General features: G+C 45.5%; 1 protein-coding gene across 1 annotated transcript in view; it reads left to right on the forward strand.

Moving 5' to 3' along the window:
• The window catches only part of BTC (betacellulin), a 74,876-nt gene extending 49,194 nt beyond the window's left edge, over positions 1-25,682 (forward strand). Inside the window, exons 3-6 of the mRNA XM_044277176.1 lie at positions 6,733-6,850; positions 7,817-7,963; positions 23,974-24,075; positions 25,088-25,682. Coding sequence (XP_044133111.1) covers positions 6,733-6,850; positions 7,817-7,963; positions 23,974-24,073 — 365 coding nt within the window. The 3' untranslated portion in view covers positions 24,074-24,075; positions 25,088-25,682. The remainder of the gene's footprint in view (positions 1-6,732; positions 6,851-7,816; positions 7,964-23,973; positions 24,076-25,087) is intronic.
• The last annotated feature ends 255 nt before the right edge of the window (positions 25,683-25,937 follow it).

Below are 25,937 nucleotides of genomic sequence, written 5' to 3' on the forward strand. Positions count from 1 at the left end.
CGAAAATCTTCATGACAGAATCCCTTTAAGGTTAAAATGTCTCCTGTGTTCACACCATGCAGAAAAATTTATGGATTTGGTTCCACACAGCGTCCTCCTCTTGTTAGCACACAAACACGCTTGTAATAAGACTGTAGAGCGGATGGATCAATCCGATGGCCATCAACACCCTGCTTTCACTGCAGAAGATGACTCTGCAAGGAGCAGGAGGAAAATGGCATAAACTGCCTTCCAAAGGATGAATAAAAAGTGGTTTGTAGTAGTAAAAACATGCACTTATCATGCACATTAACCCGGCATATCTCTTCTCAAGACCTAGGGTTCACAACCTTCTGGTCAGCTCCCTGAAAAATGAGCCAGATTTTATCATCCTGTAAAAACCTTTACAAAAATCCGTTTTTCAGGCATACTTTGTAGTGTTGTATTAAAAGCACCCATTACATCATATAAAAGGTTCATAAAAATTGTCAAATTATTATTATTATTATTAATCTTCCTTTACTGTCCATACCATGGAAAGTGAGTAGATGGAAATATTAACTATTGGAGCATGCTAAGGACTTGATGAAACCCAAACAAGTCTGTGAGAATAATGTGGTCAGACTTTTCATACTGGGAATTCCCTGTGACTCATCACTTGATATAATTGCCAACAGAAACTTTAGAAAAGACATTTGGCAGAGAGCGTGCCCATGGATATCTGAATTGGTGTTTTCTCCAGTAAAAAATAAAATAAAAAATCAACGAAGCTTGGCTAATTGGAGATATCAGCTGGCAGGTCATTTGCAAAAAAAATTAAAGGGTTGTTTTAGTTTCAGTAAATATATACTTGGTATAATAAAACATTATAGGGGGAGATTTATCAAACTGGTGTAAAGTAGAACTGTCTTAGTTGCCCATAGCAACCAATCAGATTCCACCTTACATTTTCCAAAGGAGCTGTGATAAATGAAATGTGGAATCTAATTGGTTGCTATGGGCACTAAGGGTACTTTCACACTTGCGTTTTTCTTTTCTGGCATACAGTTCCGTCACAGGGGCTCTATACCGAAAAATAACTGATCAGGTATATCCCCATGCATTCTGAATGGAGAATAATCTATTCAGGATGCATCAGGATGTCTTCAGTTCAGTCGTTTTGACTGATCAGGCAAAATATAAAACCGTAGCATGCTACGGTTTTATCTCCGGCCCAAAAAACTGAAGACTTGCCTGAAGACTTTCCCATAGGAATGTATTAGTGCTGGATCCGGCATTCAAAATACCGGAATGCCGGATCAGTCCTTCCGGCCTGCACATGCGCAGACTGGTAACAATGTGAAAAAAGATACAAGACGGATCCGTCTGTCCGCATGACAAGCGGAGAGACGGATCCGTCCTTGCAATGCATTTGTAAGACGGATCTGCATCAGGATCTGTCTCACAAATGCTTTCAGTCAGCGGCGGATCCGGCGGATCACACTGCCGCAAGTGTGAAAGTAGCCTTAGCCAGTTCTACTTTACACTAGTTTGTTAAATATCCCCTATACTCTCTATGGCAGGGCTGGACAACCTGCGGCTCACCATGCCCTGCTGTAGGCAGACCGAGCATACTGGGAGTTGTAGTTTTGCAACAGCTGGAGAGCCGCAGGTTGGCCATCCCTGCTCTATGGTATATAGTATCTTGCTTGATATTATTCTGCAGGAACCTTTACTTTGAGTGGACATACAGTACAGACCAAAAGTTTGGACACAGCTTCTCATTCAAAGAGTTTTCTTTATTTTCATGACTATGAAATTTGTAGATTCACACTGAAGGCATCAAAACTATGAATTAACACATGTGGAATTATATACCTTTTCGCCCTATAAGACGCACCGGCCCATAAGACGCACCTAGGTTTTTGAGGAGGAAAATAAGAAAAAAAATTTTTTAACCAAAAGGTGTGCTTTTGGTGGGTTTTGAACTAATTGTGGTCTGTGGATGGCACTGTTATGGGGGATCTGTGGATGGCGCACTGTTATGGGGGATCTGTGGATGGCACACTGTTATGGGGGATCTGTGGGTGACACTTATGGGGGATCTGTCGATGGCGCACTGTTATGGGGGATCTGTGGATGACGCACTGTTATGGGGGATCTGTGGATGACGCACTGTTATGGGGATCTCTGGATGGCGCACTGTTATGGGGGATCTGTGGATGGCGCACTGTTATGGGGGATCTGTGGATGACGTACTGTTATGGGGGATCTGTGGATGACGCACTGTTATGGGGGATCTGTGGATGGCGCACTGTTATGGGGGATCTGTGGGTGACGCACTGTTATGGGGGATCTGTGGGTGATGCACTGTTATGGGGGATCTGTGGGTGACACTTATGGGGGATCTGTGGGTGACACTTATGGGGGATCTGTGGGTGACGCACTGTTATGGGGGATCTGTGGGTGACACTTATGGGGGATCTGTGGGTGACACTTATGGGGGATCTGTGGGTGACACTTATGGGGGATCTGTGGGTGACACTTATGGGGGATCTGTGGGTGACACTTATAGGGGATCTGTGGGTGACACTTATAGGGGATCTGTGGGTGACACTTATAGGGGATCTGTGGGTGACACTTATGGGGGATCTGTGGGTGGCTCTTATTGGGCTCTCTGGATGGCACTGTGTATGACAGTTATGGGGGGATCTGTGGATGACACATATATAGCATCTTATGCTATGTGTCATCCACAGATCCCCTCCATAAGTGTCCCTGTAGTGAATGACCCTCAATACACGCTGGGGGCCGGCATCTGCTTTTATAAAGACAGCGGGGCCCGTGCAGTGACTGTATTCCACTACACGGGCCCCGCTCACTGTATAATCCTATGTCTAATAGTTAATTGTAATTGTATGTAATCGCATAATCAGCGCTGTGTATTACTGTACTTACAACTACAAGCGCTCGCCGCTCGGTAGGCAGAGAGGAGGGAGGAGGCAGGAGGCAGGCCGGGAGGACAGGCGCTGGCAGCGTGAGTCATACGTCATGCGCCCACGCCGCCTGCTTCATTCATAAAGTGGGCGGCGTAGGCGTGTGACGTATGACTCACACTGCCAGCGCCCGTCCTCCCGGCCTGCCTCCTTCCTCCTCCCTCCTCTCTGCGAGCGCTTGTAGTTGTAAGTACCGGTAATACACAGCGCTCCTTATGCGATTACATACAATTAACTATTAGACATAGGATTATACAGTGAGCGGGGCCCGTGTAGTAGAATACAATCACTGCACGGGCCCCGCTGTCATTATAAAAGCAGATGCCGGCCCCCAGCCCCTCCTCCCTCACAGCTGATACACCCGCCTCACGGCATCGCGGCGGGTGTATCATTGAAAGCGCAGCAAAATCATCAGCATTCGCCGTATAAGACGCACTGCTTTTTTCCCCCCTCTTTTGGGGGGAAAAAAGTGCGTCTTATACGGCGAAAAATACGGTACATAACAAAAAGGTGTGAAACAACTGAAAATATGTCATATTCTAGGTTCTTTAAAGTAGCCACCTTTTGCTTTGATTACTACTTTGCACACTCTTGGCATTCTCTTGATGAGCTTCAAGAGGTAGTCACCTGAAATGGTCTTCCAACAGTCTTGAAGGAGTTCCCAGAGATGCTTAGCACTTGTTGGCCCTTTTGCCTTCACTCTGCGATCCAGCTCACCCCAAACCATCTCGATTGGGTTCAGGTCCGGTGACTGTAGAGGCTAGGTCATCTGGCGCAGCACCCCATCACTCTCCTTCATGGTCAAATAGCCCTTACACAGCCTGGAGGTGTGTTTGGGGTCATTGTCCTGTTGAAAAATAAATGATGGTCCAACTAAACGCAAACCGGATGGAATGGCATGCCGCTGCAAGATGCTGTGGTAGCCATGCTGGTTCAGTATGCCTTCAATTTTGAATAAATCCCCAACAGTGTCACCAGCAAAGCACCCCCACACCATCACACCTTCTCCTCCATGCTTCACGGTGGGAACCAGGCATGTAGAGTCCATCCGTTCACCTTTTCTGCGTTGCACAAAGACACGGTGGTTGGAACCAAAGATCTCAAATTTGGACTCATCAGACCAAAGCACAGATTTCCACTGGTCTAATGTCCATTCCTTGTGTTCTTTAGCCCAAACAAGTCTCTTCTACTTGTTGCCTGTCCTTAGCAGTGGTTTCCTAGCAGATATTCTACCATGAAGGCCTGATTCACACAGTCTCCTCTTAACAGTTGTGAGGAGATGTGTCTGCTGCTAGAACTCTGTGTGGCATTGACCTGGTCTCTAATCTGAGCTGCTGTTAACCTGCGATTTCTGAGGCTGGTGACTCAGATGAACTTATCCTCTGCAGCAGAGGTGACTCTTGGTCTTCCTTTCCTGGGGCGGTCCGCATGTGAGCCAGTTTCTTTGTAGCGCTTGATGGTTTTTGTGACTGCACTTTTTCCAATTTTTCGGACTGACTGACCTTAATTTCCTAAAGTAATGATGGCCACTCGTTTTTCTTTACTTAGCTGCTTTTTTTCTTGCCATAATACACATTCTAACAGTCTATTCAGTAGGACTATCAGCTGTGTATCCACCTGACTTCTCCACAACGCAACTGATGGTCCCAACCCCATTTATTTTAAGGCAAGAAATCCCACTTATTAAACCTGACAGGGCACACCTGTGAAGTGAAAACCATTTCGGTTGACTACCTCTTGAAGCTTATCAAGAGAATGCCAAGAGTGTGCAAAGCAGTAATCAAAGCAAAAGGTGGCTACTTTGAAAACCTATAATATGACATATTTTCAGTTGTTTCACACTTTTTTGTTATGTATATAATTCCACATGTGTTAATTCATAGTATTGATGCCTTCAGTGTGAATCTACAATTTTCATAGTCATGAAAATAAAGAAAACTCTTTGAATGAGAAGGTGTGTCCAAACTTTGGGTCTGTACTGTAAATCAGTCTAGGTCATGTGGTGGAATACTTGTACACGCTATTTAGAAGACACAGCCCCATCACATGACCATCACTGTAAGTATACATAAAGCACCTACTGAATGACTGCAAGCAGAGATCTTAAAACGAATAAGGAACTGATACAAAAATTAACTTGGAAAACTGCATAACACTTCACTATAGAGAGAAAAATGTTTGTTTGAACTTGGACACCATTACATGACACCTTGTGAAATTTGTAGGAATCCATTGAGAGACTCTTTACAATAGCTGTACAAATGGAGGGACCCCTTGAATTACATCCAAATTCTCCAAAGTTGTTAAAGGGGTTGTCCCAAAATATAAAGTTATCCTCTATCCATGGGATTGGGGATAAGTATCTGATTATTCGGGTCCAACCATTGATTACAAGAACAAGATGCTCATCCATTTGGGAAACTCTGTATTTCCATACTCCCAGAGCTCAGACGCCCACCAATCAGTTACTTATTTTCTATCATGAGCATATTCATTCATATCTTAAAGGGCATCTGTCAGCAGTTTTGTACCTATGACACTGGCTGACCTGTTACATGTGCACTTGGCAGCTGAAGACATCTGTGTTTGTCCCATGTTTATATGTGTCCTCATTGCTGAGAAAAATGAAGTTTTAATATATGTAAATGAGCCTCTAGGAACAACCCGGGGGTGGGGGGTAATGCTGTTACACCCTCAGAACTGCTGCGGCCTCTGCACTGATTGACAGGACCAGGCAGTGTAAATATAATCACACCTAGCCCAGAACCGGAAGTTGCAGAGAGAGCAGAGCCTCTTGGTGTAACAGTAATGCCCCCATTGCTCCTAGAGGCTCATTTGCATATATTAGAGCTTCATTTTTCTCAGCAATGTGGACACATATAAACAAGGGACCAACACAGATGTCTTCAGCTGCCAACCCCACATGTAACAGGTCAGCCAGTGTCATAGGTACAAATCTGCTGACAGATGCCCTTTAAGACATCTGATACTGTACGACAATTTGCTCCTCTGTAAAAAAAAAAATTTTTTACTTAATGACTTCTACAGATAATGTACAGTACATGAAGAGGATCCGCCAAGGGAGAAGAAGCTAGTATTACAATGAAGTGTGTTCTTCCGTGACTCACAGGGTTGCACATCATAGGAAGCAGCAACTCCTTACACAACTGACATCATTAGCAAAACCTTCATTGAAATGTCCAGAAATAGTTTTCTCTGCGTCAGGCTGGAATCAGCAGTGGGAGACTGCACCTTAGAGGCATGAAGAACTCCAAGGTCTTCTTGATACATCCTCTTTACATTGTATTAGAGTAAATTGCAAGGAATCTCAAAGAAATTCTGAGACCTCAGCTGCCCCAGAAGCTCTTTGTGGAGAGGAAGGGAAGCTTCATGCTAGCTGATTTGTAGATGCTATTGCTTCCTTACTTACATATTCAGACTCAGTTTACTTATAAATTGTCTATAGAGCCAATCACGTATGCTCCAAAACATTGCTAGCCCGCATGCAGTGCCAGACAGTGCATCCAGTTGGTGCCAACCCCAGTGCATCCTAACAGTCTGGGCAACATTGTCTACCTTCACCAACCAGTGTCAACGATAGAGTGCATCCAGTGCTTCATTTCTACTTCTCCCTGTTTCCTCAGAACTCTTTGCTCCCTCCCTTATACTTGTGAATGACAAGTGAACGGTTAGCAAAAATAATGGAGCTACCAAAGGAAGTGATATGTGATAGATTACTTCTGCCTGGAGACTGATGCCCAGTCAATCTTACTTGCAGGAATCTCTGAGCCAGCAAAATGGAGAGGCCATTTTTCCCGATGTCCAAAGTCATATAGACATTACTGCATAAAGGGGAAATGCCGTTTTGTAAGGGTTTTGAAGGAGCCTTCATGTATGTAAGTAGCTTTTTTTTTATTTATAAAGATGTCAGTTACAGACATGCCTTAAAGGGGTTCTCCGGGCATTTTAGGAAATCAGTCCTCTGGAAGAAGTATCCTTTCATTAGTATTTATTTGTCCTTGCTCTGCAAATGTTGCCATCTCCGCTTCACTTACACAGGCTGCGAGCTCATCCACTTGGGCCCTGACCAGATGTGCTCTCTGCTTTTCCTATTTAGCTGCATAATAGTAAATGCAGCAATTGAAGAATTGCCCAATTCAAGGAAGCTGATGGTGGACGCATTATATCATTGCAGTATTAATAGGCAAGTGACAGCTATTGCTTCTTGAAGATTGTCTTATCTTTAAAGTAGCACTCCCACAAAAGTTTTTATTCTCTGACTTGTTAGAAAGCTACATGATGTAATTTGTAGTGAATGTAATCTTTTCATCATTGAACGTATTTTTGAGTTATAACCTCCTTCTGATCCTCAGCTGTGTCATGTGACCAGCACTGTGATCTCCAACTGACACAGGACAGGAAGTCAGTTACTTCTCTATTCATTCCTATGAGACTGAGACTGAGACTCCCATAGGAATACATAGAGAAACTGGTTGCCTGTCCACACATAAGATGCTGTTATTTGGAAAGTCATAGTGCTGGTCACATGACACAACCGAGGATCATAAGGGAGGTTATAACTCACAAATACAGTCACTGGTAAGAAAATTGCATTTATTACATCATGTACCTTTCTAACAGGTAAGAGAATACAAATGTTTGTGGAAGTGCTTCTTTAATGCTGTCTGGATGGTAGAACAAGATGTCTCTGAAGTTGTGACCTATTTCTACTACAGAGAATGCAGGATTCAAACTATCTGGCATGCAAATAAGTCGAGCATATGACTGGATAGAGTACATTTAGTAATTTGCAGGTTCATTATAAATTATAGCAGTCACCTTTTTTCTGTCTTCTTTTCTAGATGTGAAAAAGGCTATACTGGGGCAAGATGTGAAAGACTGGACCTGTTTTACTTGAAAGAAGACAGGGGACAACTTGTTGTGATTGGCCTAATCATTGCCATGGTGGCTCTCATTCTTGTCATCATTTGTATATGCATTTGCTCCCAGTAAGATATTTGTTCTCCAATTCATCCGTTTTTTGTTTTGGTTTTGTTTTTTGTTTATTAAAAGGGGTAGGGAAATAATATACTGATGGACAGGGATGTGCACAGAAATCTTAGGGCCCTATAGCAAAATTTCAAATAGGCTCTACTTCAAAATTGAAGGGGTTCTCCGGGAATTAAGAAAATGAAAATACTTAAATATTACTTTATTATAAATATATTCCCAAATACCTTTTATTAGTTATAATGGCTCGTTTTATCAGGGGAGCGATCATCAGGGATAATAAAATGGTCACCGTCTTATTAGTCCACACAAAACCTGTCCTAATTACACATGAGGACAAGTTAAAGAGCTGCACCATCTTCCTCTCTTAGGCTACTTTCACACTGGCGTTTTGAATTCCGTTTCTGAGATCCGTTTCAGGGATCTCACAAACGGTTCAAAACGGATCAGTTCAGCCCCAATGCATTCTGAATGGATAAGGATCCGTTCAGAATACATCAGTTTGGCTCCGTTATGCCTCCATTCTGCTCTGGATTCGGAGACCAAAGCGCTGCTTTTTGGTGTCCGCCTGGCGATGCGGAGCCAAATGGATCCGTCCTGACTTACAATGTAAGTCAATGGGGATGGATCCGTTTTCACTGACACAATATGGTGCAATTAAAAATGGATCCGTCCCCCATTGACTTTAAATGTACTGTAAGTCAGGACTTAGATCCGTTTTGACTTAGACTTTTTTGACAGAATAATGCAAACGGATCCGTTCTGAACGGATACAAGCATTTGCATTATAGGTGCGGATCCGTCTGTGCAGATACCAGACAGATCCGCACCTAATGCAGGTGTGAAAGTAGCCTTACTTGTCAGGGATTATGATCCCTAATACCATTTAATATGATCTTCAGAAGAATCTCTGTAGGAATGGAGTTCATTAGAGACATGAAGTACAGAGAGGAGGTGGGGTTGCGGCTGATGAGCAGCAGCAGTTGTATGCATTACAACAGCCTGTCCTGTCCATCCTCTCTGTACTTCATGTCTCCTTAATGACCTCCATTCCTACATAGACTGAGCTGAACATTTTATCATCTGTATTCAGGATCATAAACCCTGACAAGCAGAGCAGAGAGGAGGATGAGGCAGCTCTTTCGCTTAATGTTGTGAAGTAACTTGTCCTGCTGTGTGATTAGGACAGGTTTTGTGTGTACTAATAGGACGGCGGCCATTTAATTTCTCCTGATGACTGCTCCCTAGACAAAATGAGCCATAATAACTAATGAAATGTATTTGGGAATATATTTACACTAAAGTAATATTTCAATATATTCATTTTCTTAATTCCCGGAGAACCCCTTTAATGTCTGTTAACCACCTCAGCCCCCCTAGCTTAAACACCCTTAATGACCAGACCACTTTTTACACTTCTGCACTACACTACTTTCACTGTGTATTGCTCGGTCATGCAACTTACCACCCAAATGAATTTTACCTCCTTTTCTTCTCACTAATAGAGCTTTCATTTGGTGGTATTTCATTGCTGCTGACATTTTTACTTTTTTTGTTAAAAAATGACATTTTTCACTTTCAGTTGTAAATTTTTTTTAAAAAAAACACATCCATATATAAATTTTTCGCTAAATTTTATTGATAAAAAAAAAATGGTTTGGGTAAAAGTTATAGCGTTTACAAACTATGGTACAAAAATGTGAATTTCCGCTTTTAGAAGCAGCTCTGACTTTCTGAGCACCTGTCATGTTTCCTGAGGTTCTACAATGCCCAGACAGTAGAAAACCCCCACAAATGACCCCATTTCGGAAAGTAGACACCCTAAGGTATTCGCTGATGGGCATAGTGAGTTTATAGAACTTTTTATTTTTTGTCACAAGTTAGCGGAAAATGATTATTTGTTTTTTCCTTTTTTTTTTCCTTACAAAGTCTCATATTCCACTAACTTGTGACAAAAAATAAAAACTTCCATGAACTCACTATGCCCATCATGAAATACCTTGTGGTGTCTTCTTTCCAAAATGGGGTCACTTGTGGGGTAGTTATACTGCCCTGGCATTTTAGTGGCCCAAATGCGTGCAAAGTAGTTTGAAATCAAAATCTGTAAAAAATGGCCTGTGAAATCCGAAAGGTGCTCTTTGGAATGTGGGCCCCTTTGTCCACCTAGGCTGCAAAAAAGTGTCACACATGTGGTATCGCCGTACTCAAGAGAAGTTGGGGAATGTGTTTTGGGGTGTCATTTTACATATACCCATGCTGGGTGTCCTGGACATAGGAGCTCCGCCCAACATCCATACCCACTTAGCTCAATCGATGTGGATAAATAAATCATTGCCGGGATTTTTTATTTTTTTATATATATACAAAGTGTTTGCCAAAGCATATGAACACCGCCGCCTCCTCAGCTCATATGCCTCGGCAAACGTATCTTTTACTGCAGAGGAGAAATCTCGACTTTTGTGTAATCTGACAGCAGCGCAATGCTTCTGTCAGAATGCACATCAGTGCTGCAGCTAGTCGATCGGTTGGTCCACCTGGAAGGTAAAAAAAACTAAAGAAAAAAGAAAAAACCAGGCCGCAACGCAATAAATTTATTAACTTTATAATAACTTTTGAACAGAACATATAAACTTTAACTTTTTGAACATAACGTTAACTTTTTTGCTTACTGGTGATTTTATTTTATTTTTTTACTTTTATAGGACAAACCTGTCCTTCCCCATGGGACAATATGCAAAGCGCAAATCGCCCAAAGTTGTGGCGAAGTACATTATGCACTTTGTCCCAGGTGAAAGGAGAGGTTTGCAGCAGCTCTGTGTGAATGGGCCCTAATAGCCCTGTGTGCCTGTCCTGTGAGATGCAATCCCTATGCTAAGTGTACCTGTGTGTGGTACTTCCGGAAACACTCTCCAAAGCATAGGGCAGGGTGGTCAGGGCAGTCAGGACAGAAATAGCGGGTGTCACGCCTTATTCCACTCCTGCTACAGAAACAACATCTTTTTCGGGGTGACGGTTGGGTTGAGGTACCGGCAACGACACTGGGGAAATGTCGCTCGTGTAGACGGCTAACTACACTGGTGGATGGGGCCACGGAACCTCCTGGATACAGGAGGTTTTCGATGATCTCTTCCTGAAATTTGAGGAAGGATCCTGTTCTCCCAGCCTTACTGTAGAGAACAAAACTATTATACAGAGCCAATTGAATTAAATATACAGACACCTTCTTATACCAGCGTCTGGTTCTGCGGGAAAGGAGATAAGGAGCCAACATCTGGTCATTGAAGTCCACCCCTCCCATGAGCAAATTATAGTCGTGGACACAGAGGGGCTTTTCAATGACACTGGTTGCTTGTTTAATTTGTATTGTCGTGTCTGCGTGAATGGAGGAGAGCATGTAAACGTCACGCTTGTCTCTCCATTTCACCGCAAGCAGTTCTTCGTTACACAAGGCAGCCCTCTCCCCCCTTGCAAGACGGGTGGTAACGAGCCGTTGGGGGAAGCCCGTGCGACTAGTTTGTGCGGTGCCACAGCAGCCAATCTGTTCTAGGAACAAATGCCTGAAGAGGGGCACACTTGTGTAGAAATTGTCCACATAAAGATGGTACCCCTTGCCAAATAAGGGTGACACCAAGTCCCAGACTGTCTTCCCACTGCTCCCCAGGTAGTCAGGGCAACCGACCGGCTCCAGTGTCTGATCTTTACCCTCATAGATCCGAAATTTGTGGGTATAGCCTGTGGTATAGCCCCTGGTGATTGACAGGGGCGATCAATGGGTTAAATGGGGTGATGGGGGGGTGATCTGGGGGCTAAGTGTTGTGTCTTGTGTACTCACTGTGAACTGTGCTCCTCTGCTGAGACCAACCGACGAAAAGAATCAGCAGAGGAGCACAGCAGCCATTTAACACATTATATTTATAAATATAATGTGTTAACTGGCTTCTGATTAGTTTTTTTTTAAAAATCATCAGCTTGCCAGCCACGATCAGCCACTGACCCCCCTCTAACTTTTGCCGGCCCGCGATGCGCATGCGCAGGCCGGCTGAGCATGTCATCTCGTGTCTCGCGAGATGACGCATATATGTATGACTGTGCCTCAGACTGCCGCCTCCGGACCGCGATCCTGCGTTAGGCGGTTAATGTGGAGTAGTTGGATCTGGCAATGTTTTCCATCACATCCCATATTATTTTTCTGTGTTTCTTTTTTGGTGTTGTAAAGAACACCATGAATTTCATGTGGTTTTTAGGTCGCTTTTTCATTCACTAATTTCTTACATCCTTATAGTCATATAGAGAAGCATTGCACATGAAAACAAGATACATTTGGAAAAAATTCCAAAATGCAGCAAAGAAAAATGCCACAAAAAATGCAGTTTGTAGAACGTTTTATATTTTCCTGAAACGTGTTTTTTTTTAAATCTGTTAAATCACCTTTAGGCGACATGCACACGACCATTGTGTGTTTTGCGGTCCGCAAATCGCGGATCCGGAAAACACGGATGGCGTCCCACAATTTGTGGAACGGCACAGACAGCCTTTTATATAACTGCGTATTCTTGTCCGCAAAGCGCAGACAAGAATAGGACAGTTTTTTTTTTTTTTTTTGCGGGGCCACGGAACGGAGCAACGGATGCGGAACGCACACGGAGTGCTGTCCGCATCTTTTGCGGTCCCATTGAAGTTAATGGGTCCGTATCCGAGCCGCCAAAACTGCGGCTCGGATGCGGACCAAAACAACGGCCGTGTGCATGAGGCCTTATACTGACAGAGATTGTTAACACTTCTGTGACACAGTTACACATGCTGGGAAAAGTATGGTGTTCAGCCCAGACGGTATATTTTCCAATGTGTTTATGTCATGGTCTTACCTTCTTGCTGTTCTCCTTCGTTTGACATGTGCTGGCGGCCATCTTGGTTTCTGGGTTTCTTGTAGCCTCCCACCCTGCGGCTTCTCCTTCCCACTGGGAGGAGCTGGATGCCTAGCTCATATATATAGGAGGTCTGTGGCTTCAGTTCCTTGCTTGGTCCTCCTGTGTTCACATGCTTCCAAGACTGCAGCTGCTTCTGGTTCCTGATCCTGGCTTCGTCTGACTACCCTGCTGGTTCCTGATCCAGGCTTCGTCTGACTACCCTGCTGGTTCCTGATCCTAGCTTCATCTGACTACCCTGCTGGTTCCTGATCCAGGCTTCGTCTGACTACCCTTCTGGTTCCTGACCTCTGGCTTCGCAAGACCCTGCTTCGGTTTAGCCATCCGTTTGGACTTTTGCCTTACAGCTTTATTTTCAATAAAGCCTTCTTATTTCCACTTATCTCCTGTTGTACGTCTGGTTCATGGTTCCATGACATTAGGACCAAGCCATGAATTCTGACGGTACAGGGCCATCCTCGCTACCTACGCTGGTTGCCAGACTTGATCAGCAGGATCACCTGTTGGGTCGGTTCGCTGTGGCGTTGCAAACCCTGCTTGAACGCACGGCTCATTTAGCTTCCGTTGCCGATGGGTCGGTTGTCGCTCCTGGGCCCGCTCCTACTGCCGCTCCGGTTGTTGCGCCAGAGTCTACCCCGACACCTGTTGCTGCGCCTGCGGTGTTTCGGGGTATGACCGGTTCTGCCCCCCTTCCACAGCGCTTTGGGGGAGAGCCAACTCAGTGCCGAGGTTTCCTTAACCAGGTGGGCATTTATTTCGAGTTGCTGCCACATGCCTTTCCTACTGAGAGATCAAAGGTGGGCTTCTTGATCTCGCTGCTCTCGGACAAGGCCTTGGCCTGGGCCAGCCCTTTATGGGAGAACAACAATCCGGTGGTTGCCGAGTTTTCCGGTTTTGTTGCTTCTCTTCGGAAGGTATTCGATGTGCCGGCTCGTGCTGCCTCTGCTGCGAAGCTCCTTATGTCCATCAGACAGGGTTCACGATCCGTAGCTGAATACGCCATTGAGTTTCGTACCCTGGCAGCAGAGGTGGGCTGGAATAATGAGGCTCTGGTCGCTGCTTTCTCTCATGGTCTCTCGGATGCCTTGAAGGATGAGGTTGCAGCTAAGGACCTACCAGTGGAGCTCGAGTCCCTTATTTCTTTCCTGATTTTGATTGACACCAGACTCAGGGAGAGACCTTCCTTTAAGGAGAGCCTGCGGAGGTCTTCTAACAGATTGGCGCCTACGTTTGCTGTCCCACCCGTGCCTCCCTCTCCTCCCACGCCTCCTGGGGATGACTTGTCTGGGGGTGAACCCATGCAGCTGGGGTTTGCTCGCCTGTCCGAGGGGGAGAGGGTACTCCGGAGACGCGAGGGCCGATGCATGTACTGTGGTCTCGGTGGGCATTTTCGGTTGGCATGCCTGAACCGTCCGGGAAACGCTCGCACCTGAGATCCTGTCGGGGGCAGATCTTGGGTGGAGTCTCCTCGTCCCCGGTTTCCCGTGTTGACAAACCACTGATTACTGTTGTCCTCTCCTGGGTCGGGGGCTCGGTGACGACCCAGGCGTTGGTGGACTCTGGTGCTGGTGGTTTGTTCATTGATAGTGTGTTCGCTGCCGCCAATTCCATTCCTCTGCAGCCTCGAGGTTCCCCACTGGCTCTTGAGGCGATAGACGGCAGACCCCTTCTGCCGCCACACGTGACTCAGGAGACCCTTCCAGTGGGGATGGCCATTGGTGCCGTTCACAGAGAGTCGGTCTGTATCCAGGTTATTTCGTCTCCACACTACTCGGTGGTCTTGGGGTACCCCTGGCTCCAGAAGCATAATCCGACTTTCGATTGGAGATCGGCCGAGATCCTCTCGTGGTCACCGCAGTGTGGGGCTAGTTGCATCCATGGGCCTGTCAAGTTGCTGTGTACTTCCTCGGACTCTCTGTTGCCTCCTGAATACGAGGAGTACCGGGATGTATTCGATAAGGTGCGTGCGGTTGCCCTACCTCCGCACCGCCCATACGATTGTGCCATAGAGTTACAATCTGGTGCCGTTCCTCCTCGTGGCAAAGTCTATCCACTGTCGGTAGCGGAGAATGAGGCCATGGAGGAGTACGTGAGGGAGGCGCTTTCACGCGGACACATTCGCAAATCCTCGTCCCCGGCAGGGGCTGGATTTTTCTTTGTGAAAAAGAAGGGCGGTGAGTTGAGGCCTCGCATCGATTACAGGGGTCTCAATCGCATCACGATTAAGAACGCTTACCCGATACCCTTGATTTCCGAGCTGTTCGATCGCCTCAAAGGGGCCACGGTCTTTACCAAACTCGACCTGAGGGCGGCATATAACCTGGTAAGGATCAAGGCGGGCGACGAGTGGAAGACCGCGTTTAACACCAGGACCGGTCATTATGAATCCTTGGTTATGCCCTTTGGGTTGTGCAATGCGCCCGCAGTCTTCCAGGAATTCATCAACGATGTTTTCCGTGACCTGTTGCAGCAGTGTGTGGTGGTCTATTTGGATGACATCTTGGTATATTCTGAATCCATGGAGGCCCACATTCTGGATGTCAGACGAGTGTTGCAACGGTTACGAGAGAACAAGCTGTTCGGTAAGCTTGAGAAATGCGAATTTCACCGATCCCAGGTAACCTTCTTAGGTTACATCATTTCCGCTGAGGGGTTCTCCATGGATCCTGAGAAGGTTTCGGCTGTCTTACAGTGGCCCCAGCCCAGTGGTCTTCGTGCCCTGCAGCGCTTTTTGGGCTTCGCCAATTATTATCGGAAGTTCATCAGGGACTTTTCCATGCTAGCCAAGCCTCTCACGGATCTGACCAGGAAGGGCAGTAATCCCCAGGTCTGGCCGCTCGAGGCCATCCGAGCTTTTGAGGCTCTAAAGTCCGCCTTTGTGTCGGCTCCGATTCTGTCGCATCCCAACCCTGGGTTGCCTTTTGTCCTCGAGGTGGACGCGTCTGAGACGGGAGTAGGCGCCCTCCTGTCTCAGCATAGAACACCAGAGGGTCCTCTGCTTCCTTGTGGGTTTTACTCCCGGAAACTGTCTTCCGCGGAGTGCAACTATCAGATTGGTGACAGGGAGTTATTGGCCATCGTGCAGGCCCTTAAAGAATGGAGGCACTTGCTCAAGGGCTCGGTGGTTCCGGTTCTCATCCTGACGGACCACAAGAATCTGACCTACCTCTCTGAGGCCAAGAGATTGACACCACGTCAGGCCAGATGGGCTCTGTTCTTGTCACGTTTTAATTACGTGGTCTCCTACCTACCCGGTTCCAAGAACATCAGAGCGGATGCCTTATCACGGCAGTACTCCGAGCTGTCCGGGGAGGAGTCGATACCGACTTCGGTCATACCTCCGAATCAGATCCTGGCCGCTATTCGCACCAGCCTGACCTCTCCCCTGGGTGAGCAGATTTTGGCGGCTCAATCTGGTGCTCCCTCTGGGAGACCCAACGGCAGATGTTTTGTGCCTGAGGAGTTGCGCACTCGGTTGTTGCGAACCTACCATAACTCCAAGGCCGCGGGGCATCCTGGAAAGAATCAGCTGTCCTGGGCTGTTTCACGTCTGTTCTGGTGGCCTTCTCTACGTTCCGACATCGCCGCATATGTGCGGCATGCTCCGTTTGTGCCCAGAGTAAGTCCCCTCGGCACCTTCCGTTGGGCCTTTTGCAACCCATAGCCACCGGGGAGCGTCCATGGTCACACCTGGGGATGGATTTCATTGTGGACCTCCCTGCATCCCGAGGCCATACGGTCATTCTCATGATTGTGGATCGGTTTTCCAAAATGTGCCACTGTGTTCCTCTCAAGAAGTTACCCTCTGCACAAGAGTTGGCCTCGATTTTTGCCAGGGAGGTCTTCCGGTTGCACGGTTTGCCCAAGGAGATTGTGTCGGATCGGGGAGTCAGTTTGTGTCCAGGTTCTGGCGCGCCTTTTGCTCCCAGTTGGGGATTCATCTCTCTTTCTCCTCGGCCTACCACCCTCAGTCCAATGGGGCCGCAGAACGATCCAATCAGGCCTTGGAGCAATTCCTTCGTTGCTATGTCTCCGATCACCAAGACAATTGGGTTGACCTCCTGCCTTGGGCTGAGTTTGCCAGGAACACGGCGGTGAACTCTTCCTCTGGGACGTCTCCCTTCATGGCCAATTATGGGTTCCAACCTGCCGTGTTACCGGAGGTATTCTCTCCCCAGGATATTCCGGCTGTGGAGGATCACCTTTCCGTCCTACGTGCTTCTTGGGTACAGATCCAGAGGTCCCTTGAGGTCTCTGCGCAGCGCCAGAGACTCCAGGCTGATCGCAGACGAGCGCCCGCTCCTTCCTACCAGGTCGGAGACCGCGTATGGTTGTCCACCCGCAACCTCAACCTTCGAGTGCCCACTCCCAAGCTGGCGCCTCGCTTTGTCGGTCCCTTCCGAGTGCTTCGCAGGGTAAACCCGGTAGCCTATGCCCTTGCGCTTCCTCCTGGCATGCAGATCTCCAACGTGTTTCATGTCTCCCTGTTGAAGCCACTGGTGTGTAATCGTTTCACTTCCTCGGTTCCTCGGCCTCGTCCGGTCCAAGTGGGCAATCGTGAGGAGTATGAGGTGAGCAATATTCTGGACTCACGCTTGGTCCGCGGTCGGGTGCAGTTTTTGGTCCATTGGCGTGGTTATGGTCCAGAGGAGCGTTCCTGGGTTCCCTCCGCAGATGTCCATGCTCCTGCCTTGCTCCGAGCCTTCCACGCATGCTTCCCTCAGAAACCGTTCTTTACTCCGCGGAGGAGGGGCCCTTGAGGGGGAGGTACTGTCATGGTCTTACCTTCTTGCTGTTCTCCTTCGTTTGACATGTGCTGGCGGCCATCTTGGTTTCTGGGTTTCTTGTAGCCTCCCACCCTGTGGCTTCTCCTTCCCACTGGGAGGAGCTGGATGCCTAGCTCATATATATAGGATGTCTGTGGCTTCAGTTCCTTGCTTGGTCCTCCTGTGTTCACATGCTTCCAAGACTGCAGCTGCTTCTGGTTCCTGATCCTGGCTTCGTCTGACTACCCTGCTGGTTCCTGATCCAGGCTTCGTCTGACTACCCTGCTGGTTCCTGATCCTGGCTTCGTCTGACTACCCTGCTGGTTCCTGATCCAGGCTTCGTCTGACTACCCTTCTGGTTCCTGACCTCTGGCTTCGCAAGACCCTGCTTCGGTTTAGCCATCCGTTTGGACTTTTGCCTTACAGCTTTATTTTCAATAAAGCCTTCTTATTTCCACTTATCTCCTGTTGTACGTCTGGTTCATGGTTCCATGACAGTTTATGCAACTTTTCTACCCCCCTGAGCTCTAAATATTTATTGCTTTTCTTCTAATTGTAAATGCTAAAACTCTGGATGGCTGCTCAGTCCATAATAATTTATACAATTCGATTAGAACTCAATAGTAGCTGTATGCACCTCTATGTGGTGAGCTCCCCCTAGTGGCGATTGTGTTGGTAAAGCAAGTCATTGCTGGGTCTACCTTCCACCACATGCCCCACAGCTGTTGCATGATCTCCTTTCATGTAAGGTACGACCCTGTTAACGAAGATGTTAAGTATGACTAGTTGGCTGCTTATGAATGTACTAAAAATGTACAGAATGTACTGAGGTATTTCCAATTCACGTGACCCTTAGACAGTTTGTTTGTGAACTTGACGATTAAAACATAAAGCAAATCTGTCACGTTGAACCTGCTTTTTCTATCCGTGGCCAGCATGTTATAGTGCAGATTGTTAGCAGAGCGTTATTGTCACGGTCATATTGTTGTTTGACCGTGAGGCGGTTGCCGTGCAGACTCGTTGCTGGGGTCAACGCATAGTTTGTGGTTTGCACGTACACTTCCCCTTTAACTGGAGGTCGATCCAAGCAAAAGGGACCACCAGAGGACCAGGTAGCAGGTATATCAGATGCTGTTAACAAAACAGCGTCTGATATACCTTTCAAGGGTTAAAAGAAATTGCATCTACAGCCTGCCAGCGAATGATCGCCGCTGGTAGGCTGTAGATCCACTGGTTTACCGTCCGATCCTGTGAACGCGCGCTCCTGTGTGAGCGTGTTCACAGGAAATCTCGCCTCTCCTATACTTTTTTCTAATGTTTCTATATTGTTTGTTTATTTCCACTAACCGTATAGGGTGGTTTCTGTCACCCCACCTGGGATTTTGTGTTTGTTATTTTTGGTACTTATATCAGTACCTGACTTGACCGTTCGTATTTAACTTCAGCTCGGTATTATACTTCTCTTTGATTCTGATTACGCTCTGAATGTACTCTCCTGGTTTTGACCCGGTCCGTCCAACTCCGTTTTATTCAGGTTTTGCATCTCTTTATCAGTGTTCCGGTCTGTCACTTTGTTTATTATGTTCTCCTCGCCTTTTCCCCTTGGATCTCAGCACCAGTGGGCCGTCACCTAGGACAAATCATGCAGTTAGGCAGGGACAATGGAGTTAGGGCTCACTATCCCCTGTTGTGACAGTCTTGCTATGTGCCTGCATTGCTGAGATTTTTTTTTCTCTATAACATGCAAATGAGCCTCTAGTTGCAATGAGGTGGTGTCTTGTATCTCATTGCACCCAGAAGCTCCCCCACCTCTTTGACTGACAGGACCAGTTAGTGAAGACGTAATCACACCTGAGCCCAAAGTCTTGTGCCTGTGCGTTAGCTTTAGTGTTCGGCGCAGGTACAGTACAGTACAGAAGTGCCTTGGCTGATAGATTCTGTACTACGCCTGTGCCAAACATTGAAGCCAACATGTAGGTATGAGACTTCGGGGCCATGCATATGTTTATGTTTTCACTGCCTCGCCCTGTCAGTCAGGTCAGTGGTGGGGGCGCGTCATGGAAGAAAGTGAGCAGAGCAACAAATGCAGTGTCTGTCTTTGTTGCACCTAGGGGCTCATTTGTATATTATTAAATTATGAATTTCTCAGATCACCTCTCATGTCTGCTGATTTTATTGAGATATATTTGCTGACAGATTCTCTTTAACAGGGACATCTTCCTGCCCCATTTATAAACACAAATTGTAGTGTTGGAAGAAACAGCATCTTGTTATGAACAAGACTTGCTGCTGTACTGCTGCTGCTCACTTTTTTTGGGAGCAGCAGCAGTACAGTGTGGATGTGGAAGGGTTAGGTCTAAGGTATGTAGGGGTAATAGTGTCATGAGGCAGCAAAAATAGTGCGAACAGTAGCAGCACAGCATGAGACAGACAAGGAAATAGATGTTTGTGCCGCTGTAGGGATAATAATAGTAGTTGTAGTGGCAGATGGGTAGGGCATACGGTAGTGGCAGTAGGGGGAGTAGTAGCTGCGGTGGTGGCAGCAGCTCTACAGAACATGATTGTAGGCAGGCAGACAGCGGCTGTGGCATTTTGAGGCCGTTGGTAAGTAGTCACCATCAACAATGGCAGATCTATTCATCAGTCTCAACCAGAGGTGTGTGAAAATCCTCATAGATTCATGTCTCCTTTATTTTGACAAATGTGATGTTTTGCCAGAGGACAAGTTTATTTGTTTGGGTGTGACAACACCACCTACAAATATAGAGCGAAGAAGGACAGGCACTTATTTTCTTGACGATATAAAGAAACTTTTATACAAAGCAGTGTCACTGATGATGCTATTATGCTTTGAATAAAAGTTTCTTCATATCGTCAAGAAAGTGAGTGCTGTTCCTTCTTTATTGGACACTTGCAAACCGCAGTGCCGACCCATTTCTCTGCTACCAACACCACCTACCACACTGAAAACCCTTTGAGATGACACTGATGGCTAGACAAGAGATCACAAAGAGTAGACTGGGCCAGTTCTGGCCACTGTTTCAGTCTTCCTACCCTGAAATACATGGGGTCAGGGAACACGGTATGCGCTGGAGAGAGGCCACAGTCTAGGTATGACTGAACCTGCTTGTTCAGGCAGTACATCTCAGTAATTCTCTTACCACCTGGATTGCGGTGTAGTAATGAATGCGGTAATCTGCTTGCGAGCGCTCAACCCAGAATGGGGAGCGCTTGTGCTGGTAGCTACTTGCCACTCACCAGGGCAGTGTGGAGGTGCCTTCATTGTTTCAGGAACAGTCTTGAGTTTCTTTAGTAGTGTCTGAATTTTCACTCTGTTCTGAGGGGCTCCTTATCTCTGATCTCTGACTTTATAAACAATCAATATAGCTCAATTCTTATCTTAGAAATTGGCTTAAAGGGAACCTGTCACCGGGATTTTATGTATAGAGCTTAGGCCATGGGTTGCTAGATGGCCGCTAGCACATCCGCAATACCCAGTCCCCATAGCTCTGTGTGCTTTTATTGTGTAAAAAAACCGATTTTATACATATGCAAATTAACCTGAGAAGAGTCCTGTCCCTGAGATTAGTCCGGGACAGGACTCATCTCAGGTTAATTTGCATATGTATCGAGTATTGCGGATGTGCTAGTGACCATCTAGCAATCCATGTCCTCAGCTCTATACACAAAATCCCGGTGACAGGTTCCCTTTAAGAAAGTGTTTATGACCTTTTAGTAATTTAGAAATAAGGGAGGTCATTTATTAAGACAGCTAAGAAGCTGGCTTACATTTAGAAGCGGCGCTGGTTCAGTGGCCAACATTACCAATAATAACATTATATAAAGGCCAAATAATAATGCACCACCATGACCATGGTGGAGCAGTCATTAATAATTTCATTTAGACCCCCACTCAGTGACTTCCAGGTGATGTCTCCTCTGACTGGATTTGTTCTCTTTCTTTTCTTTTTTTCTTAGCCCTGCACAGATCACTCTGATGTCTCCTCCGTTTCTTATATTTTGACACACAGAACACACTTATTTAGTAATAATGCCTCCTTTTATGACCATATTTAGTAATGATCTCTATTTAGGCCACAGTCCCACTCAGTAGTAATTTTCATTTAGGCCCCTGTTTAATGCCCCCCCTGTAGTACCATATGTACATATAATGCTCCCCAGTAGTGTGCTGTTCATATAATGCCCCCCTGTTGTACCCCCTGTATACGGTAAAATAATGCCCTCCATCTTTACACATAATTTCTCCCAGTTCTATCCTCTTTACATATAATATTCCCCAGTAGTGGCCTGTTTATGTATAATGCCCTCCCAGTAGTGGCCTCTTTACATGATGCCCCACCTGGCCTCTTCACAGTTAACACCCTCTGTACATATTATGCCCCAACCCCTCCCCATAGTGCTCTCAATAGTGTCCACAAACAAAAAAAGTTAAATATAAAATACCTCACTCATGCTGCAGACCTGGCTGCCTACGTCATGGCGCAGGGAGTCGCGAATTTCATCATCCGTAAGGCACTAGGCATGATGACGTTGTCACACCACCCGTGATCCAACACAGGAGGTTGCAATGAAGTCATTGTGACCATCTTGCACCGTACCACTACCTCATAGGCTGAAAAACACTAGGTTGATCGGCCTAGCGCAGGAGCCAATGGTTCCAGTCCTCGCTGTTTAACCCCAGCGGCCCAGTACCAAATGATCCACAGCCCCATACTGGTCTGTGGCCCGGTGGTTGGGATCTCTGCTGTAGATGGTTCCAGTGCCACTCGCTACCCCAGGCCTTCTCCACCTTTGGATGATGATTGACAGGTTCCTTTTCTTTCAGCATGGGAAAGCAACCAGTCACTCATTGTCTGTATGGAGCTTGGTGGTTATAAGGTTACGTGACCAGCAAAGTCAGTGCAGAATGGATGAAATGTACAAGAAACTTATGACTATGCACAGATACTAAATTTGATGAAACAGGATCTGGGTGTGACTACATACCATGCTTTTTCATCTCAAACAGTTTGTCAACTTGAGCGTATATTATAAGCTCACCTGCAAAGTGGCTACCTCAAGACCTAAATGCATGGCCAGTAACACTCAACAACCAGTTAATTTTTTTGTGAACCACACCAACTTGGTGTCACGCTTTGGTACCCCACTCTTAAGGGTATGTAAACTTATGATCAGGGAAATATGTGTTCTTTTGGTTATCATTATAATTACTAAAGTACAGCCACAATGCTGACCAATATACCTAAATGAACATTGATGTTTTGTAGGATCTCATATTTTCAAAAAAATGGTACTCATCATGACGCCATTGCGTAGACTCTCTGATATCCTTGGTCATACTGCGGCAAACCAGAGTCGCCTGTATTTGGGCATGGAGATGCAACTGGCACCTGGAAGAGCCTGAAATTTATAGTGGCACTGCCCAGCATGGCCCACTGTATGCCGAACACATACCTGAAGGTGCAGCACCTAGAGTTCATAGCCTATGAGCACCTATGGATCCAAACCAATAAATTCCCCTGGGGTGAAGCGTTTTTTCCACAACCCTCATATTAATCCTTCTGAGCATTGGACACCTTGTTATCTGCACCAGTGTGTTGTATGAGTCCACATAATATGCAGGGATCATGCAATCCTATTTAATACCGTACATGCACCCCAACCTTCTTCAGCCTCTGTAGAAGGAATCTAAATAAAGTTTATGGTTTGACTTCCGAAAAAATGGTACTCTTACAAATTCTGCCTGAGGTATCTAAACTTATAAGCACAAAGGTTTGGATAATATTGCTATTTTTTCATACTGCTAGTAGACTTGGCTTTGAGCATGTTTGTCATCATTATAAATCAAATAGCTATTAGTGTTGTTTAATTTATATATTGAAAATCTGCCACAGTGGTACATTAATAAGATAATTCAACACCTCAGACAAGCCCCCCCAATCGCCTAAAATAAAAAAAATCTAGTCATACGCAATGTACTTACTTCTCCAGTGCCCTCTGTGTTCCACCAAGATGGTCCTTCTGCCACTGCTTGTTTACAAATTGCAGATGTGACATGGCGGTATATGGCACATGACCACTGCAGCAGAGGACTGATTGGCTGCAGCGGTCACGATCCGTATAGCGACACATGACTTCTTCAGTTTGTAAGGGGTGAGTACAACATGATTTTTTTTTTTTTTATATTAGACAATTTTGGGGCTTATCCGATATTTAGCAATGTGATGTACGTTATTTTGATGAGAAGGATGCATTGCGGTTGGAGCTGCGTTTTAATATAATACTTTCTTGTAACAGTCACTACAGAAAATCACACAGAAGAAAAATGAAAGGAAAGGAAGTGGAAAGCCTCAGTAATGATCCCACAGGGAAAATGGAGGAAACCCATTTTACCTAAAGGTAAATGAATGGTCTTTATCTTTCCTTTCATCTTCTAAATGTTCACTAGATAGCTGTGGATAAAGCTTATTCTGCTCAGTACTCCCTCTATTCTAACAAGGTACTGCTGGAAGGAGCTAAGAGGGAGACCATTTCCTGCCTCCATGCACATTACAGTACTGTTGACCAAATCCACCGTTTTTCTGTAGATACTTTAGGATATATTTGCATCTGCTGATTTTGTGGCCACTCCTATCTGTTCCAATCTTATTTTGGTTTTAGATTTGTTTGGAAAGAACTTCTCTTCTAAACTAACGTTTCTGTGTTTTTCCTAGTGAAATATGCCCTACTCAAATAAATGGCATCAAAGCACAATGCAGGGACAGTGCACATATACAAGGCATGTGGGGCAGATATATCATAGCCTGGTGGCGTACACTAGACTATGATCAGACGCGCTGCCGAATGCTACGCCTGATTTATGACGAGGCGTATGCCTCATCATAAATTAGTTGCAGCATCCGGAAATCTAGGCCAGCCCCAGACAGGCGTAGATTTCACTGTTCTTCTATGCCAGAAAACTGGTCTAGAAATTGTTAAATCTAGCGGGACTGCTGGCCCTTCCCAATCCCAGCCCTTTTCAGAAAAGTGGCGAGCCCGGAGAAGAAATACAGCTCAAGTGCTGTTGAAAAAGCTGAAAATGTGCAGTTTGCGACATTTTCACGTCTCTAAAAGTAGCATTTAAATAGTATTCAAATGACGAATCTCCCCAATTGAGGTCTACTGTCCATGTACCTTGACATGCACATGCCATAGGTTGAAAACCTAGATTTTCAATCCTGTAACTGCTGTATAAGCCCATTTACTAAATACATACCCATATATAGTATGACCATATAGTATAAACTCATACATAGATGACAATATTAACAACATAAAAGTCAGATAATGAAAATAATTCAAATGTATCATTACTAGCTTCCAAATCTACATACCATATGTCTTGATAACCGATGTTGATGTGTTCACACAGGTTGCAATGAAGCTACTACACCTGCAGGCAGGTATCATGCTACTTTTACCAAAGAAAATATTCGGCACCCTTGGGTAAGGGTGAAGGAAAACGGATGGTACATCCATTCATTGGGACTATAGCACAAACTTTCTATAAAATTTACACCATGGAATCATTTTTCTGCTAAACTGATGTGTACTGCAAATACTATGGCAAGGTTTTCTATAACCAAATGGCCCAAGATATGTCTAATGAATTCAACTTATCCTCACTTGGATGGACGATGAGAATGTGTATATAGAAAATATTATATTTTGATAACTTTCAATAATATTTTGACCAATATGTTATTTGTATGTGTGACTAGTAGTATTTAGAAAGTTCTGTACTGTACTGCGGAAGTGGAAGACAAACCATCGGCTAACATTATTCTTGGACAGAAAGATTTGGTTCAGACATGTGTGAGCCTGCAAATACTGTTGGCTTGCATTGGTAGACATGTTTTCATGCTTTTAATGCTACAGTATGTACAGTTGCAAAAAAAAGTATCTGAATCCTTTGTAATTATATGGATTTCTGCACAAATTGGTCATAACATGTGATATGATCTTTATCTAAGTCACCATGTTTTTATTGAACACACCATGTAAACATTCACAGTGCAGGTGGAAAAAGTATGTGAACCCTTGGATTTCATAACTGGTTGAACCTCCTTTGGCAGCAATAACTTCAACCAAACCTTTCCTGTAGTTGCAGATCAGACGTGCACAACGGTCAGGAGTAATTCTTGACCATTCCTCTTTACAGTTCAGCAATATTCTTGGGATGTCTGGTGTGAATCGCTTTCTTGAGGTCATGCCACAGCATC

This window comes from Bufo gargarizans, chromosome 1 (genome assembly GCF_014858855.1).
Source record: "Bufo gargarizans isolate SCDJY-AF-19 chromosome 1, ASM1485885v1, whole genome shotgun sequence".
NCBI classification, from domain to species: Eukaryota; Metazoa; Chordata; class Amphibia; order Anura; family Bufonidae; genus Bufo; species Bufo gargarizans.